This window comes from Chelonoidis abingdonii, chromosome 7, assembly GCF_003597395.2.
Source record: "Chelonoidis abingdonii isolate Lonesome George chromosome 7, CheloAbing_2.0, whole genome shotgun sequence".
Lineage (NCBI taxonomy): Eukaryota > Metazoa > Chordata > Testudines > Testudinidae > Chelonoidis > Chelonoidis abingdonii.
In genome coordinates this window covers 72,642,364-72,661,538 of record NC_133775.1, presented here as the reverse complement: position 1 = coordinate 72,661,538, position 19,175 = coordinate 72,642,364, and the positions used below count along the sequence as shown (strand labels likewise).

Sequence of the window (19,175 nt, the reverse complement as noted above, 5' to 3'; positions counted from 1 at the left end):
AGCTGATGGAAGAAAAGATCCAAGGATTGGAGATGCAGGTGGAAACTCTGGTTGAGTTTAGAAGGGGGTTCGAGTGGATGATGGAGCAAAGACATGATGAGGCCAAGGGGAAAAGCTCAGACTTGCAGATGGAAGCAGGACCAAAGAATTCTGAGGAGAGACTGCTGGGTGAGGAAAGTGGACAGTGGAAGCGTGTGACTAAGAGAACCAGGCAGAGGAAAAGACAGGCCAGTGAAGGAGAAATTGAGCTCATGAACAGGTTTGCAGAGTTGGAAAATGAAGAAGGGGCACAGCAGGTGGTCACTGAAGGTGAGAGGGCAAAGAAGACAAGAGCAGCTAGTCCTATAGGAAGAGGTGAAGAGTCAATGGAGACAACACCAAATATGAGCCCCAGGAAGGGTTGTGGAGGACTGCAAGGGACAATAGAAATTGAGAGGACTTGCAGTCAGAGGGAACAGGGGATAGACCAGAGAATCTCGCCATCACCGGGAAAAGACAGGTCTACATGACTGGGGGCTCTTTACTGAGAAGAATAGACAGGCCTGTAACCAGAGCAACAGAGCTCAGGAACTGGTTTGCGGAGTTGGAAAATGAAGAAGGGGCAGAGCAGGTGGTCACTGAAGGTGAGAGGGCAAGGAAGAAGAGAGGAGCAGCTAGTCCTATAGGAAGAGGGGAAGAGTCAATGGAGATGACACCAAACATGAGCCCCAGAGGATTGCAAGTGTGATTAGCAATCACGAGGACTTGCAGCCAGAGAGAACAGGGGATAGACCGGAGTATCGCACCATCACCAGGAAAAGGCAGGTCTACATGACTGGGGACTTCTTACTGAGAAGAATAGACAGGCGTGTAACCAGAGCAGATCCAGAGAACAGAAGGGTGTGCTGTCTGCCAGGTTCTAAGATATGGGATGTGGACCTGAGACTGAAGAGGATCCTAACAGGAGCCGGAAAGAATCCGCTGATTGTCCTTCATCTGGGAACAAATGATATGGTTAGATTCTCACTGGAATGTATCAAGGGAGACTATGCCAGGCTGGGAAACCACTTAAGGAAATCAAGGCTCAGGTGATCTTCAGTGAGATTCTGCATGTTCCTAGCGAAGGCCAACAAAGATGTGACAAGATTACTGCGATCAACAGATGGCTCAGGCAATGGTGCTATAAGGAGGGCTTTGGGATGTATGGCCACTGGGAGGCATTCATGGACAGAGGACTGTTCTCTTGGGATGGACTTCACCTGAGTAAGGAAGGAAATAGACTTCTAGGATGGAGGCTGGCACAACTGATTAAGAGAGCTTTAAAGTAGGAATTGTGGGGAGATGGTTGGGAGATGTCCAGGTAATTGCCACATGGGATTTTAACATCGAGAGGGAAGAACACAAAGCAAGAAAGGATAGGAGAACGGACATACAGAGGAAGGGTACTGTAGATACAATTCTAATAGGTGATATTGGCTGTAGAATATCTGGGCCTAATCAGGAAAAGAATGTGAGTGAAACCAAACAGCAAGAATTAAGATGTTTGTACACCAGTGTGAGGAGCCTAGGTAACAAAACGGAGGAACTAGAGTTACTGGTTCAGGAAGTGAAACTGAATATTACAGGGATAACAGAAACATGGTGGAATAGTAGTCATGACTGGAGTACAGGTATTGAAGGGTATGTGCTGTTTAGGAAAGACAGAAATAAAGGCAAAGGTGGTGGGGTTGCATTGTATATCAGTGATGAGGTAAACAGTAAAGAAATAAGAAGGAATGGAATGGAAAAGACAGAGTTTGTCTGGGCAAAATCACATTGGGGAAGAAAGCTACTAGAGCCTCCCCTGAGATAGTGCTTGGGGTGTGCTTCAGACCGCCGGGATCTGATTTGGATATGGCTAGACACCTCTTTAATGTTTTTAATGAAGTAAATACTAATGGGAATTGTGTGATCATGGGAGACCTTAACTTCCCAGATATAGACTGGAGGACAAGTGGTAGTAGTAATAATAGGGCTCAGATTTTCCTAGATGCGACAGCTGACGGATTCCTTCACCAAGTAGTTACTGAACCAACAGGAGGGGAGGCCATTTTAGATTTGGTTTTGGTGAGTAGTGAGGACCTCATAGAAGAAATGATTGTAGAGGACAACCTTGGTTAGAGCAACCATGAGCTAATTCAGTTTAAACTAAAGGGAAGGATAAACAAAAATAGATCTGTGATTAAGGTTTTTGATTTCAAAAGGGCTAACTTTAAAGAATTAAGGAAATTAGTTAGGGAAGTGGGTTGGACTGAAGAACTTGTGGATCTAAAGGTGGAGGAAGCCTGGAATTACTTCAAGTCAAAGTTGCAGAAACCATCAGAAGCCTGCATCCCAAGAAAGGGGAAAAAATTCATAGGCTGGAGTTGTAGACCAAGTTGGATGAGCAAGCATCTCAGAGAGGTGATTAAGAAAAAGCAGAAAATCCTACAAGGAATGGAAGATGGGAGGTGATCAGCAAGGAAAGCTACCTTAAATTTTGAGGTCAGAACATGTAGGGATTAAAGTTGAGAAAGGCCAAAAGCCATGTTGAGTTGCCTGACCTTGCAAAGGGAATTAAAAACTAATAGTAAAAGGTTCTGTAAGCCATATTAAATAAGAAGAAAAACAGAAAGAATGTGGGACTAAGCGCTAAACACTGAGGATGGAGTGGAGGTTAAGGATAATCTAGGCATGGCCAATATCTAAACAAATACTTTTTCCTCAGTCTTAATGAGGCTAATGAGGAGCTTAGGGATAATTGGTGTAGACTGACAAATAGGAAATGAAGGATATGGAGGGGTAGAGTATTTTACCACATCTGAGGCAGAAGCCAAACTCGAACAGTTTAATGGGACTAGAATTTGGGGGCCCTCGTCATAAACAGATCAGCTAAGGGTTAATGTTTCTTTTACCTGTAAAGGGTTAACAAAGGAACCAAACACCTGACCAGAGGACCAATCAGGAAACCTGATTTTTAAAGCTCAGGGAGGGAATTTTTGGTGTGTGTCTCTTTGTCTGTGACTCTGTGCTCTCTCGGCTCGGCTTGAAGAGAGAGGATCTCTCTACCTTCAGGCTTTCTAATCTTCTTTTCCAATTGTAAGTACAGGTAGAAAGACAATATAGGTTTTATATTGTTTTTGTATTTACATGTGTGTAGTTTGCTGGAATGTTTTCAAATTGTATTCTTTTGAATAAGGCTGTTTTATTCATTTTTTTTCTTTTAAGCCAATAACCCTGTATTTTGTCACCTTGATACAGAGAGCACCATTTTTATGTCTTTTTCTTTCTTTTTATATAAAGAATTTCTTTTTAAAACTTGTTGGATTTTTTTCCTAGTTGAGGCTCAAGGGGATAGGAATCTCTGTGCCAGGATTGACTTCTCTCTCAGGGAAGACTGAGAGGGGGAAATAGATAGGGGGAAATTCCAAGGGTGAATTGTCCCTCTGTTTTGTAATTCAAGGAATTGTACAAGTAGTGATCTTCCAGGGTAAACCCAGGAGGGGAAGCCTGGGAGGAGGTAAAGAGGGGAAGGGAGTGGGGTTATTTCCCTTTGTTGTGAAGACTCAGGCATCTGAGTCTTGGGGTCCCCCAGGGAAAGGTTTTGGGGAGACCAGAGTGAGCCAAACACTGGAATTTTTGGCTGGTGGCAGCGCTATCAGATCTAAGCTGGTAAATAAGCTTAGAGGAATTTATGCTAATACCTCATATTTGAACTCTAAGGTTCAGATTGAGAAATTATACTATGACAGGCCCAGATAATCTTCATCTAAGAATATTAAAGGAACTGGCACCTGAAATTTCAAGCCAATTAGCAAGTATTTTTAATTAATCTGTAAACTCAGGGGTTGTACCATATGACTGGAGAATTGCTAACATAGTTCCTATCTTTAAGAAAGGACGGGAAAAAGTGATCTGGGAAACAGTTTGACATCTGTAGTATGCGAGGTCTTGGAAAAAATTTTGAAGGAAAAAGTGGTCAAGGACATTGAAGTCAATGGTAATTGGGACAAAATACAACATGATTTTAGTAAAGGTACATCGTGCCAAACCAACCTGATCTCCTTCTTTGAGAAGGTAACAGATATTTTAGACAAAGAAAATGCAATGGATCTAGTTTACCTTGATTTCAGTAAGGCATTTGATACGGTTCAACATGGGGAATTATTGGCTAAATTGGAAAAGATGGGGATCAATATGAAAATTGAAAGGTGGATAAGGAACTGGTTAAAGGGGAGAGTACAACGGGTCGTACTGAAAGGTGATTTGTGAGACTGGAGGGAGGTTACTAGTAGAGTTCCTCAGGGATCGGTTTGAGGACCAATCTTATTTAATCTTTTTATTACTGACCTTGGCACAAAAAGTGGGAATGTGCTAATAAAGTTTGCGAATCACTTGAAGCTGGGAGGTATTGCCAATACAGAGAAGAATCAGGATATCATACAGGAAGATCTGGATGACCTTGTACTGGAGTAATAGTAATAGGATGAAATTTAATAGTGAAAAGTGCAAGGTCATGCATTTAGGGATTAATATAACAAGAACTATTGTTATAAGCTGGGGAGGCATCGACTGGAAGTAACAGAGTAGGAGAAGGACCTCGAAGTGTTGGTTGATCACAGGATGACTATGAGCCACCAATGTGATATGGCTGTGAAAAAGCTAATGTGGTTTTGGGATGCATTAGGCGAGGTATTTCCAGAAGAGATAAGGAAATGTTAGTACTGTTATACAAGGCACTGGTGAGACCTCATCTGGAATGCTGTGTGCAGTTCTGGTCTCCCATGTTTAAGAAGGATGAATTCAAACTGGAACAGATTCAGAAGAGGGCTAGTAGGATGATCCGAGGAATGGAAAACCTGTCATATAAAAGGAGACTCAAAGAGCTTGGATTGTTTAACCTAACCAAAAGAAGGCTGAGGGGAGATATGATTGCTCTGTATAAATATGTCAGAGGAATAAATACCAGGGAGGGAGTGGAATTATTTAAGCTAAATGTGGACACAAGAACAAATGGATATAAAATGGACGTTAGGAAGTTTAGACTTGAAATTAGATGAAGGTTTGTAACCAATAGAAGAGTGAAGTTCTGGAACAGCCTTCCCAGGGGATTAGTGGGAGCAGGGCTGCCTGGGGGGGAGGGGCAAGTGGGGCAATTTGCCCCAGGCCCTGGGCTCCGCAGGGGCCCCCACGAGAACGGCCAAGGCTCCCTCCCCGGCCCCGACCCGACCCCCACCTCCTCCCCTCTCTTGGAGCCTTAGCATATCCAGCAGCTTCCCTGAACAGCTGCAGCATGGCTGTGGCTGGGCCTGAGCCCCTCCCCGCTCAGAGCTGCATGGTAAGGGGGCGGGGCTGTGAGCTCCACGCTGAGCAGAGGGAACTCAGGCCCCTCTGGAGCTCACAGCCCTGCCCCCTTACCATGCAACTCTGAGTGGGGAGGAGCTCAGGGGCCACGGCAGAGCCACACTGCACCACTGTCGAGGGAAGCTGCAGGATGGGCTGAGGCTCCGGGTGAATGGGGAGCTGGGGGTAAGGGGCCGGGGCCTGGGCCAAGGGGGTTGAATAGGGAGCAGGGAGTCCCAGGGACAGTCAGGGGACAGGGAGGAGCCAGAGGTTAGGGGGTGGTCAGGGGACATGGAATGGGGTTGGATTGTGGGCATTCCAGGGGTCTGTCAGGACTCAGCAGGGGGGTGGATAGGGATCGGGGAAGTCAGGGGACCCGGAACAGGGGTGGCATCCCGGGGTGGTTGTGGTGGTGGTGGGGTCCCTGGGGGACAGTGAGGGGACAAGGAGCAGGATAGGCCAGGGATTCTGAGGGGATGGCCAGTCGCGGGGCAGGAAGTGGGTGGGGGTCGGATAGGGGGCAGGGCCAGGCTGTTTGGGAGGCACAGCCTTCCCTACCCTAAAGCTCATTCAGCAGTTTGAGGCTTGCTGTTAGCTTTTCCATTAGGGCTACCATCCCTTTCACTTCTCAAATGCCAAATTATAGTCTATATTTAATTTCAGTGCCATAGGGAGATTCATGTCAGGAGAGGGTAGCTTCATGTAAAATTAGCCACTGGGGGAGGGATCACATGAGAAGAGCAATATCCTTCCCAACCCTACCAAGGGAGACCCCCCCGCTACATTCCCTGAGGCTCCAGAGGGGTTAATTCAGTGGTTCTTAAACTTTTATACTGGTGACCCCTTTCACATAGCAAACCTTTGAGTGTGACTCCCGCCCCTTATAAATTAAAAACACTTTTTTATATATTTAACACTATCAGGGGTGGCTCTAGACATTTCACTGCCCCAAGCATGGCGGCATGCCACGGAGGGCACTATGCTGGCCACCAGGAGGGCAGCAGGCAGCTCCAGTGGACCTCCAGCAGGTCCCACGGTCCGCTGAACCTGCGGCTTTGGTGGACCTTCCGCAGGCACACCTGCGGGAGGTCCACCGGAGCCATGGGACCAGCAGACCCTCCGCAGGCACGCCTGCGGGAGGTCCACCGGAGACGCCTGCCGCCCTCCCTGCAGCCAGCATAGAGCCCCCTGTGGCATGCTGCCCCAAGCATGTGCTTGGCGTGCTGGGGCCTGGAGCCACCCCTGAACACTATTATAAATGCTGGAGGCAAAGCGGGGTTTGAGGTGGAGGCTGACAGCTCATGACCCCCAGTAATAACCTCATGACCCCCTGAGGGGTCCTGACCCCCAGTTTGAGAACCCCTGGGTTAATTTAATGTTATCACCCTGTGTCCATTCACATGCATGTGCTATTTTGAGCATTTCGGTTTTCACAACATAGGCTCATCCCAGATTCTGGATCAAGCTCAAATGCTCAGTTCATGGAGTATGTACATAACCTATATTAAAGACAAACCCACAGTAACAGTCTCCAGTTTGTGAGGGGCTCCATGGAGCCAGTCTCTAGGAAGCAGATAGATACATGGAGGTTAAGTCCATTAATGGCTATTAGCAAGGATGGGTAAGGAATGGTGTCCCTAACCTCTGTTTGACAGAGGGTGGAGATGGATGGCAGGAGAGAGATCACTTGATCATTACCTGTTAGGTTCACTCCCTCTGGGGCACTTGGCATTGGCCATTGTCGGTAGACAGTATACTGGGCTGGATGGACCTTTGGTCTGACCCAGTATGGCTGTTCTTATTTTCTAACCTAAATGAACCCAAAGTTATGGAGCAGATGAGAGTCAGGAAGCAGCGAGTATTCAGAAACCTGAAAATGTTCTGACTGTGTGGCCTCACGCGTTTGGTCACAAGATGAGGTGGTTCAAAAGTTTTGGATTTTTTTAACAGATTTTATTTTTGTTTCTTTAAACAATCAAACACAGGCAAGCAGCAAATATTTGGCTACACACTTCTGAACCCCAAACCATATTCAGATTTTGGCAGACTAATTTCAGCTTTTCAATTAAAAAAACATAACAAAATTTTGAAGGAAAGAAGACATATCCATGATTTTTTTCTGCTTTTTAAAACCCCTAGTTTTCGATCAGAAAAAGTTTTGACGGAAAATATTTGTCCGACCCCTTTAATGAGCTTTGTGTCTTTTAGCACTGCTGATGCTGAGAACCAGTGATCCTTGTAAGAAGTTTTCTCAACTGGGGTTTGTGCCGAAATGCGAGAGATTATTTTTCCAGGCCGCCCGTGGGGAGAGCAAGTGGGCAATTTGTGTGAGGCGCTGCAGGGGCCCCACAGAATATTGTATTGTATACTATTGCCATTTTTTTTAGGAAGGGGCCCTGAATTGCTTTGCCCCAGGCCCATGAATCTCTGGGCGGCCCTGAGTGGAGGCAAAAGACATATCTGGCTTCAAGACTAAGTTGATAGTTTTTGGAGGGGTGGTTAATGGGATAGCTAATTTTGGCAAATATTCATCTTTGACTACTAGCAGTAAATATGCCAATGGCTCATGATGCGTGTTAGATGGGGTGGGTTCTGAGTTACTACAGAGAATTCTTTCCTGGGTGTCTGGCTGGTGAGTCTTGCCCACATGCTCAGGGTTTAGCTGATCACCATATTTGGGGTCGAGAAGGAATTTTCCTCCAGGTCAGATTGGCAGAAGCCCTGGGGGGGTTCGCCTTTCTCTGCATCATGGGGCACTGGTCACTTGCTGGAAGATTCTCTGCATCTTGAAGTGTTTAAACCATGATTTGAGGACTTCAGTGGCTCAGACACAGGTTTGATACAAGGGTGGGTGGGTAGATAGGTGAGATTCTGTGGCCTGCATTGTGCAGGAAGTCAGACTAGATGATCGTAATGGTCCCTTCTGACCTTAAAGTCTATGATTCTATGAAATGGATGCTAAAATGAACTAACTGGCTGCAGTTTTAAGAGAACTGTCCATGATTTTGCCAAGATCTCTTTCTTGAATGGTAAAAGCTAATTTTAGGCCCCATCATTTTGTATGTATAGTAGGGTTTATTTTTCCAATGTGCATTACTTCACATTTATCAACATTGAATTTCATCTGCCATTTTGTTGCCCTATCACCCAGTTTTATGAGATCCATTTGTAGCTCTTCATAGTTAGCTTTGGATTTAACTGTCTTTAGGAATTTTATAGCCTCTGCAAATGGTTTACCTGCTTTTCCAAATAATTTATGAATATGTTGAACAGCTAGGGTGACCAGATAGCAAATGTGAAAAATCGGGATGTGGGTGGGGGATAATTAATAGGTGCCTATATAAGAAAAAGTCCCAAATATTGAGACTGTCCCTATAAAATCGGGACATCTGGTCACCCTATGAACAGCACTGATCCCAGTACAGACTCTTGGGAGACCCCACTATTTACTTTTCTACATTGTGAAAACTGACCTTTATTTCTACCCTTTGTTTCCGAGCCAAGAGAGGGTCTTTCCTCTTATCCCAAGACTGCTTACTTTGCTTAAGAGTCTTCGATGTGGGACTTTGTCAAAGGCTTTCTAAAAGTCCAAGTAGACTGTATCCGCTGGATCATGCTTGTCCACATGCTTGTTGACATCTTTAAATAATTTGAATAGATTGGTGAGGAATAATTTCCCCTTAGAAAAGCCCTTTTGACTCTTCCTAAATGTCTCATGTTTATCTATGTCTCTGATAATTCTCTTCTTTACTATAGTTTTAACCAATTTTTTTTAAAGTTCAAAAGGAACCAGGTTAGTTACAAATATATAAAGAGATTATTTTTATTCCACCTTACATATCACCTATATAACATGAAGATATGGTGTGATATGCAGGTTTTATCTGCATAAGTTTGTGAAGGCTGCTTTACTCAACAGTGGCATGGCCATTAGAGAGTTAAGTGTGTCATTCCAAAGAAGCCATGATAAAACCATTAAACACCTCTTCCTGTAACTGTCCATGCCACATGTCTTATAGGGGGAAAATTTGTTAAAAATTTTGTTGAGCCTATTTTTTTCTCTTTACCTGCATCTGTCAAGCCAGGCTCCCTTAGTTACCATGAGTCCAAATGTTCAGTGGTCATGTGATGCCTTAAACATTTAGATAGTATATTTTAAGAAGGCTTTATATATAAATGTGAATCTGTAATATTATAAGGGCTAGTTTCTCTACTCTTTCCAAAACTAGAAGCAAGTACTGAGTACCACTGGAATGTTGTGACTCCTTTTCTGCAGCACAGACAGTGCTCCTATTTCTTGCAATTCAAGATATGGGCTCTTCAAAGTAGCACTGGTGTATGAATGACTATTGACTACCATGGGGCTAAGCCCCATGTTTTTATTTTATTTTTGTGGATGATAAGGACATATACCACTGTAGAGGGGAATGGAAATATTTCTTTGCCTGTTTGATAGTTTTAAAATACCGTTTTAAGCTTCTTGTAGCTTTATAATATTAAACACTATCTTGGAAGAGGTGCATTAGTGGGCAGAGCATTCAAAGGTGTATAACGAACCACAAAATCGCCTGATTTTCCTCACCATCTGTCTCTGCAATTGATCACATTGTATGACTACTACCTGTGTGTTGTGTTTATGTGATTTGATATTTGAAATGTGTGGATTATTGGAATATATATGCTTCTTAAAGTAGCATTCTTTTAGCACCATTTGCAATAACCTTCCATTGTCTTAAATATTATAAACTCAGTATGAAAATTGACAGAGTGATAAATATATGGAGTACAAATTATTGTATATCACAGAATAGATATCGCCAACTCATTGACAGCGCTCCTGAATCGTTTATTAATATTTGATCCATAGTGTAGTAACTGAATATATTGTCTTGAGCAACAAAAATGAACAAGTCAGATATAGAAAAAAATTGAAATACATCTAGTGATGTAAAAATCAGATATCAGATTACTACAAAGATGTTAGCATTCAGCAATTGCACAGCGCACCACCACGGTGGAATGCAGAGAGGTGAATCAGCTTCGAGAAACATATACATATATATGTATGGAGGGCCGGCTCCAGGCACCAGGGCAGCAAGCAGGTGCTAGGGGCGGCACATCCGGCTTTTCCGCAGCAAGTCCCTCAGTCCCTTTCGGAGGGACGGACCTGCCGCTGAATTGCCGCGAAAGAATGAAACTCCATTGACATAGTATTTGCGGTCTCCGATTTTTATTTTTATTATTTTTTTTTGCAGCTTGGGGGGCAAAAACGCTGGAGTGGACCCTGTATGTATTTGTAGTTCATAATCAAGCATAGTAAATTTAAACAAAAATTTTAATCACTAAATTCTTATAACTAATAAAGTCAGATTCAGTACAACAAAAATTCTTATTCCTTGTGTGTACCTCAGACGAATACATACATAATAATGAGAAAACAGCATATTTACAGGCAGCGTTAACCAGCCAGTGAACATACCGGTCAATAATTCCACCAAGGAGATTCTGCAGTTATTGGTTGAGACTCTGAGCGCCGCTGTTCACCAGTAAGAGAGAGAAACGTGACCAGAGATCGAGCCAGTCCAACACTGCTGTTACACAGCACTGAACGCAGACAGATCAGAAGCACATTCAATGGGTCTGGATTGAACATTGCAACGGCAGATATTCGGAGGAACTGACTCTGGTTGAACTATCAACGTTACCGGAATCAGGGGGTCCAAATACAGAATCAGACACGTTTCTTGACATAAAATCAGCGGTGTGTCCATATCAGCATGGGATTGGCAGAAACTCAAAGGCGCCGGCACTGCAAAGGGCGAGCCCTGTTCTGCTTTATGTTGGTTACCGTTTGGGAGGCAGTTTCTGGACAGACTCGCTACTCGATTCCCGAGGAAATGCAGAAAGGCTCCATTGTGGGGAATTTCGCAAAGGATCTGGGGTTGGGTATAAAGGAGCTCTCAGACCGCGGAGTCCGCATTGTATCAAAAGGTAGGACGCAATATTTTACTTTAAATGTTAAGAGCGGCCATTTAATCACAACGGAAAGAATAGACAGAGAGCAGATCTGTGGCCGGATGGAGAAGTGTCTGTTAACTTTTGAAATTATTGTTGAAGAAAAAATGAAGCTTTATAGAGTTGAAGTTGAAATCACAGATATTAATGACAATGCTCCTAGCTTCCAGGCAGGAGAATCAGAAATAAAAATCAGCGAGATAACTGCACCGGGATCGCGGTATCCCCTGCAGGAGGCGCAAGACCCAGATTTAGGGATAAATTCTCTCCAGAGCTACCACCTCAGCAGTAATAAGCATTTCTCCCTGGTCTTGCAAACCGGATCAGATGGAGTTAAATATGCAGAACTGGTGCTGGAAAAGTCACTGGACCGCGAAGAACAAGCTGTTCATGACCTAATCCTCACAGCCACTGACGGGGGAGATCCAGTCAGGTCCGGCACTGCGCAAATCCACGTTATTGTTCTCGATGCTAATGACAATGCACCAGTATTCGGTCAGTCCATCTATAAAGTTAATGTTTTAGAAAATTGGCCTGCGGGGTCCACAATGGTGACAGTGACAGCGACTGATCTGGATGAAGGAATACATCAAGAGGTAAAATACTCAATCAGAAAGATAACTAATAAAGCTTCACAGATATTCCACTTGGATTCAAGGACGGGAGAATTAATAGTCGTGGGGAACGTGGACTTTGAAGAAGCTGCGTTATATGAAATCGGGGTGCAAGCCCATGACGGGGGAGGCCTTTTCGACAGATCCAAAATTGTGATCGTTGTTAGAGATGTGAATGACAACGCTCCAGAATTGACAATCACGTCTCTCCTCAATTCGATCCCTGAGGACTCTCCCCCCGGGACTGTGATCGCCCTTTTAAATGTGCAAGATCTAGATTCCGGAGAGAACGGGAAGGTCACGTGCTCCGTAGCCAGCAATCTGCCCTTCCAGCTGAGGAAATCGTTGGATAATTATTACAGTCTGGTGACAGACCGAGCCCTGGACAGGGAGCAGGTGGCAGCATACAACATCACAGTGACCGCCACGGACAATGGGACTCCTCCTCTTTCTACAGCCACCACGATCCAACTCCGGATTTTAGACACGAATGACAACGCTCCCCTCTTCGATGAAACATCCTACACCGCCTACATCACGGAGAATAACCCGAGAGGAGCCTCCGTTTTCTCTCTGAAAGCGAATGACCCCGACGAAGGGGAGAACGCCAGAGTCACCTACTCTGTTACCGAAGGTCAGATCCAAGAAGCTCCGCTCTCCTCCTCCATCTCTATTAACTCTGAGACTGGGGTTGTCTACGCTCTGCGCTCCTTCGATTATGAACAGTTCCGGGAGATTCGGTTCCAAGTGCAGGCTCAGGATGGGGGTTCCCCCCCTCTCAGCAGTAATGTCTCCGTCACTCTCTTTCTACTGGATCAGAATGACAACAGCCCGCACATCTTACACCCCTCCTTTCCCACCGATGGCTCCACGGGAGTGGAGTTGGCCCCTCGCTCCTCCGAGCCGGGTTACCTGGTCACTAAGGTGGTGGCGGTGGATGCAGACTCCGGGCAGAACGCCTGGCTCTTCTACCAGCTGCTGAAGGCTACAGAGCCGGGGCTCTTCTCTGTGGGACTCCACAGCGGCGAGATCAGGACGGCGCGCTCCTTTCTCGACAAAGATGCGCTCAAGCAAAGTCTGGTGGTTTTAGTGAAGGACAACGGGCAGCCCCCTCTCTCTGCCACGGCCACTGTGACGGTGGTGGTGGCTGACAGCATCCCCGAAATCCTCTCCGATTTAAGCAGCCTCTCAGCTCCTGTAGACCCCGAGTCCAGCCTCACCTTGTATTTGGTGATCGCTGTGGCTTCCGTTTCCTGCTTGTTCTTGACCTTTCTCATAGTGTTAGTGGCCCTGAGGCTCCGCCGGTGGAGGAGCTCGCAGCTGTTTGACTCCTCGAGTGTGACTTTCAGTGGAGTTCCAGTCTCGCAGTTTGTGGGGCTCGATGGAGTCAGAGCTTTTCTCCACTCCTACTCACAGGAGGTTTCTCTGACCACGGACTCCAGAAAGAGCCAGTTCAACTTTCCCAAATCGAGCTATGCAAATACTGTAACTAGTCAGCACTCTTGTGAGATAAAGGATCATATTCTAATCACTGAAGAGTTAGACAATAACAGGGATCAGACGTCCATTCAGGTCAGCTAATATATGTGATTTATATTTGTAAATGTAGCTACCTGTTAATCGCTAGAGAATTACAGAGTGCATCAAGTGTTTGGGGGCCTGCATTAGAGAGAATGTTGGAGGTCGGGGAGAGAGAGAGAGTCTCGGTTATACTAGATGTTTTTCTCTTAAAGTTTTGATCATCCGAACCACTCTAGCATGCTATTCGGAATTGATTTGGAGTCAATGTTGTCCTCAGAGTATTGGACGGATATGTATATATAAATATATTTTATGTAATAATATTTACATTGTGAACCCATTTAGAAAACAGATTGCCTAATTCCTTTTTGCAGTTCTCTTGAAAAGATGATTTGTTTAAAACTTAAATCTGCCTTTAATCTGTGATACTATATAAATTACCTTAGGTGAGATATTACAAAGTAAGGAATTTTTCCTATATTTTTGGAAACATAGATTTTCAGAGAGAATAAGAACGTTACTGAAGGGCAAAATGTTTGTGACAACACAGTTCTCAATATTAACTTATTTTTATGAACCAGTGTATTTAGCTCCAAATATGATTTAATCTGACTTTCCGCATTGCAAATAATGCAGGGTAGAAATACATAATCATAAAGCTAAAGTTATGTAAATGTTTGATTAAGAAGAAGAGACTATTTCAGGGATCAGCAACCTTTGGCAGGGGGGCCCTCAGGGTAAGCATCCTGGCTGGCCAGGCTGGTTTGTTTATTTGCGGCAGATCGTGGATCCTACTGGCCGTGGTTCCCCGCTCCAGGCCAGTGCTGGTTGCCGGAAGGCGGGGCTGAGGGATGTGCTGAACACTGCTTCCCGCAGCCCTGGCAGGCACGTGCCAAAGGTCGCCAATCCGTGGACTATTTCAACAATCTTTTAACTTTCCTGCAATAATAATATTCTTTTGTCTTATAGTTAAGCCTTGAGAATTTGAGAGAAATTGATGACACATTACAGTAATATGTTTTTATAGCATGTAGTTAGCACAGAAAAGATTCTATATGGGGTGTTGTAGCCCAGTTTGTTCCTATATATTAGATAGACAAGATGGGTTAAGTATTGTCTTTTATTGGTCCAGCTTCCTTGGTGAGAAAGACAAGCATTCAAGATTACACCGAACTCTTCTCGGTAAACTCCAAAGCTTGTATCTCTAGAAGTTGGTCCAATAAAAGAAAAGATTCTAACATTTATTGTATTTTTATTAAAATAGTAGTATATGTTTCCATAGCACATTATTTAAAGCAATCAGAGAAAGGCTAACTCAAATATTTTTGTATAGTTGGCACGTGCTTGTACTTATGACGGTCTTTGTCTTTGTATCACTGGGAAGACTTTTAATACATTGGCTCACTAGGACTCATTTCACTTTTCCATTCCTGTTTAGTTTTCTGAATGTCTGGAAAACTATTAAAGTGTTCTTTAGCGTGGTTCTATGAGAGAAAAGGGCCTGATTTTGCATTATAGTTCAACTCAAGAGCAATTTTCTTAGTACTTTTTAGAAACAGCATTTGTATTGTGAGTGAGCAGATTACTTTCGAAGCACAGATAACCTAAAAGTGAAAATAAGGGCTAAGCACGAAAACAGTTTTCATGGGAGTTTAGATTTATATTCTGAACCCGCAATCACTCGTGCTATTGGGTTTTTAAACTACTGTTTTCTGTCAGACGCTTTGGAACTGTGTTTAGCAGCATCTCACCCGTAGGAGTGTTTGCGGAAGATGTGGTTATTACAATGAAATTGTTGTTCTTGTACGTATTTATTACACTGACAAACATCAAGCTGTAGACTCACACGTACACGCATATATTTGCAAACAAAGGCAAAGAAATCTCAAGAATTGTAAGTTTTACACTATCAATAAATAGACACACACATCTATCTTTCTTTCTATCTATATTCAAAAAGCAGTTGTTCATACTTCACGGTAATGTTTTTACTATACTACATGTTTTGCATTTATACGCAAATTAGAAGAAAAAAACAAAATAAAACAAGAAAACCTCCATGATTGTGAGTAAAGCTGGAACGGCGCCTTGATAAAATCGCTGCTATTGCAGTTCTCCCGTTGAGACTCGGAGTGCCGCTGTTGGCCAATGCGGAGCCAGGGCTGGAGCCGGAGATCCACCGGAGCCTCCTGCGCTGCGATTGCTCAGTCACACAGCGCGGATCGCAGAGGAAATAGCAGAGAGACCTTCACAGTCCGGCTGAGAAAAGGGAACGGCCGTTAGAGCACACAACACCGGAATGTTTACCCCTCTGACGCGGATTTCTTTGCCCCGATGGGGTTTGTAAACATCTGATGTAACCAAAAAACAGCAAGGAAAGCAGAGAGGAAATCTGTTAGGGACCGGGATGGAAATCAGGCGCCGAGAGCCGGGCCGGACAGTCACACGGCAAGTACTGTTGTTTCCCTTCTTATTGTCTTTGTTCTGCCGGGCGGTCTCGGAGCACTTTCGTTATTCCCTACCTGAGGAAATGGCCAAAGGTTCCCTTGTGGGGAATCTCGCCAAGGATTTGGGATTAAATACCAGAGAATTGCAGCAGCGGAAGCTCCGTGTCAGTTCGGAAAAGCAATACTTCAGTGTGAATGGGGAAAATGGCAACCTGTATGTGAATGGCAGGATAGACCGGGAGGAGATATGCGGGGAGACACCCCTTTGTTTCCTGACACTCGAAACGGTGGTGGAAAATCCTTTGAATGTTTTCCATGTAAATGTAGCAATCCAGGACATTAATGATAACGCCCCACGATTCATCAAGAGTAACACTGGTTTAGAAATCAATGAGTTAGCACTGCCAGGTACGCGATTTCAACTGGAATCTGCTCAAGATCCAGATACGGGGATCAACTCAGTGCAGAGTTACCAACTCAGCAAGAACCCGCATTTTACCCTGGTTGTAAAGGAGAGCCCGGATGGAAATAAATACCCAGAATTAGTGCTGGAAAAATCTTTGGATCGCGAAAAGCAAAACTCTCATCACTTGATCCTGACGGCCGTGGATGGGGGGGATCCAGTCAGATCCGGGACGGCTCATATTAGGGTTAATGTCACTGATGCCAATGACAATCCCCCCGTATTTACTGAGGAGATCTACAAAGTCAGTGTGAGGGAAAACCTACTACGGGGCTCCTTGGTACTTCAGGTGAAAGCCACAGATCAGGATGAAGGGGTATATGCCCAAATCACATACTCATTCAGCAACGTACCAGATAATGCTCGTACATTGTTTTATTTAGATCCTGAGAAAGGAAGAATTACAAATACGCGGATTCTAGATTTTGAAGACACACACAAATACATGTTGGGGGTAGAAGCCAGGGACGGGGGTGGCCAGTCCGCTCACTCGAAAGTTCAAATAACAATACTTGATGAAAACGACAATGCCCCGGAAGTGACGTTTACTTCTGTGAACAGCCCGGTAGCTGAAGACTCAGTACCGGGGACAGTGATAGCTCTGATCAAAGTTCGTGACCAAGATACGGGAGAAAACGGAGAAGTCACGTGTCACATTCAACACAAGTTGCCTTTTAAAATAGCGGTTTCGTCAAACAGTTACTACAAGCTCCTCACAGACAGTCCCCTGGACAGGGAAGGGACCCCGGAGTACAATATCACAATCACCGCCACAGACAAAGGCTCTCCCCCTCTCTCCACCCAGAAAACCATCCTGTTGCAGATCTCGGATATCAATGACAACGCCCCTGTCTTTGAGAAACCTTCCTACACCGCCTATGTGCCAGAGAACAATCCCTCGGGGGCCTCTATTTTCAGTGTAAAAGCCTCAGACCGGGATCTGGACCGGAACGCCCGAGTCACTTACTCCATCCTGAGCAGCAACCTCGAGGAGGTGCCTCTCTCCTCCTACATCTCCATTAACTCCCAGACCGGAGCTATCTATGCGCAGCGCTCCTTCGACTACGAGCAATTCCGGGAGTTTGAAGTGCAAGTGCAGGCCCAAGACGGCGGGTCCCCGCCTCTCAGCAGCAATGTCACCGTCAGGGTGTTTATTCTGGATCAGAATGATAACGCCCCTCGCATCCTGTACCCTTCCGTGGGAGCCGATGGCTCCGCCTTGTTCGAGATGGTCCCTCGCTCGGCCGAGGCAGGTTATCTGGTGACTAAGGTGGTGGCGGTGGATGCTGACTCAGGGCACAATGCCTGGCTCTCCTACCATCTGCTCCAGGCCACGGAACCGACGCTGTTCAGCATGGGGCTGCACACCGGGGAGATCCGGACAGCCCGCGCCTTTGCGGACAGAGATGCTGTGAAGCACAGGCTGGTCACCCTGGTGAAGGATAACGGGCAGCCGCCTCTGTCAGCCACAGTGACTCTCAACCTGGTGTTTGCCGAGAACTTCCAAGAGGCCCTTCCGGAAATGAGCGACCAATCGGGTGACTCTGCATCTCAGTCTGATTTACAGTTTTACTTGGTGCTGGCTTTAGCCTTGATCTCATTTTTGTTCTTCCTAACAGTGATACTGGCCATTGTGATGAAAATGAGAACGTCAAGGAAACCCAAATTACTTCAGTGTTTTGGTCCTGAGCCTTATTCCAAGACTGGCTCCGTTTTTCCACCCAACTATGAAGATGGTACTTTGCCTTATTCCTATCAGCTGTGTTTGTCCTCAGACACCAGGAAGAGTGATTTCACTTTCCTGAAATCCAATGTGCAGGTGGACGGGAATATTCTGTGCAGTGACAGCGCAGGGACGCTGTTTATAGGTAATGGAACTAGCAGCTTACGTGATGGGACAGAGACTGCTGGGGAGGTGAGTTTCTGTTTTGATGCCTCATATGCTATCTTTATAGGCAGTACGCAGTCGTTGTGAAATACTGCCTTAATGTGTTTACGCTTTTCTTTTCGCCATTGCCATGGTATTTGCGGTCTCAGAATTTGTTCTCAGGTGCATGACAGCGAAAGTTATCCCCATTTTAAGGATGAGACTTACCACAGTGGGGATAAGACATGTCAGAGTGGAATTCTGCGATTGAGCACAAGATAAAACTCAAATGTTCTAAGGCCTATACACTTGCTTAATTGCAAATCCATTCGCTCTTTGCAAAGAGCATATTTTGTCTCATTTGAAAATATTTAAATTAAATAAGTGAATTATTCAGCGATATTATATACCTGCTCGCCAGTATGATGTGCTTCTGTTAACGACAGAGAAAAATAGGGCAGCTTTTTAATTTTAATATGTAAATTTTCATTAATATTCTTCAATATGCTTCTTTTGAACTGCTCTTTGTTAAAAGTGCCAAAAGTTTTGAAGTTGTTATAATTACAAATATAGAAAGTGCGCTTATGGCTTGGCCAATGTCTTGCCTCTTTCTTGTGAATTTTGTAGCATGATATTGGGATATGGTATCATATAAAGCTAAGTTTTTTATTACGACTTTGTTATTCACCGGTGGGAGAGCCATGAGGAAATTTTGCAGATCATCTTAAATAAGTGATAATATAATCTTAATACATTACCATAATGTGTTCTGGATATCGAACATCATGTACATGGAGGAAAGTGAATTACAAATATCCGAGTGATTAAAAACTATTGTAGGGTTATTTTTCTGCCTTTATCTGCACTTGTCACACCAAGTTCTCTTAGCTACCGTGAATCCAAATATT

At 44.6% G+C, this 19,175-nt stretch overlaps 1 protein-coding gene across 20 annotated transcripts in view; it reads left to right on the top strand.

Moving 5' to 3' along the window:
- LOC116820233 (protocadherin gamma-A4-like) overlaps nucleotides 1-19,175 on the top strand; it is a 393,116-nt gene that overhangs the window by 279,735 nt on the left and 94,206 nt on the right. The window contains exon 1 of one of the 20 annotated variants that reach the window (XM_075068019.1): nucleotides 10,955-13,541. The exons of 18 other annotated variants lie outside the window; for them this stretch is intronic. In XM_075068019.1, coding sequence (XP_074924120.1) covers nucleotides 11,118-13,541 — 2,424 coding nt within the window. In that variant the 5' untranslated portion in view covers nucleotides 10,955-11,117. Of the gene's footprint in view, nucleotides 1-10,954; nucleotides 13,542-15,948; nucleotides 18,316-19,175 lie in introns of those variants that run through there. One more of the 20 variants, XM_075068030.1, reaches the window with a different exon arrangement.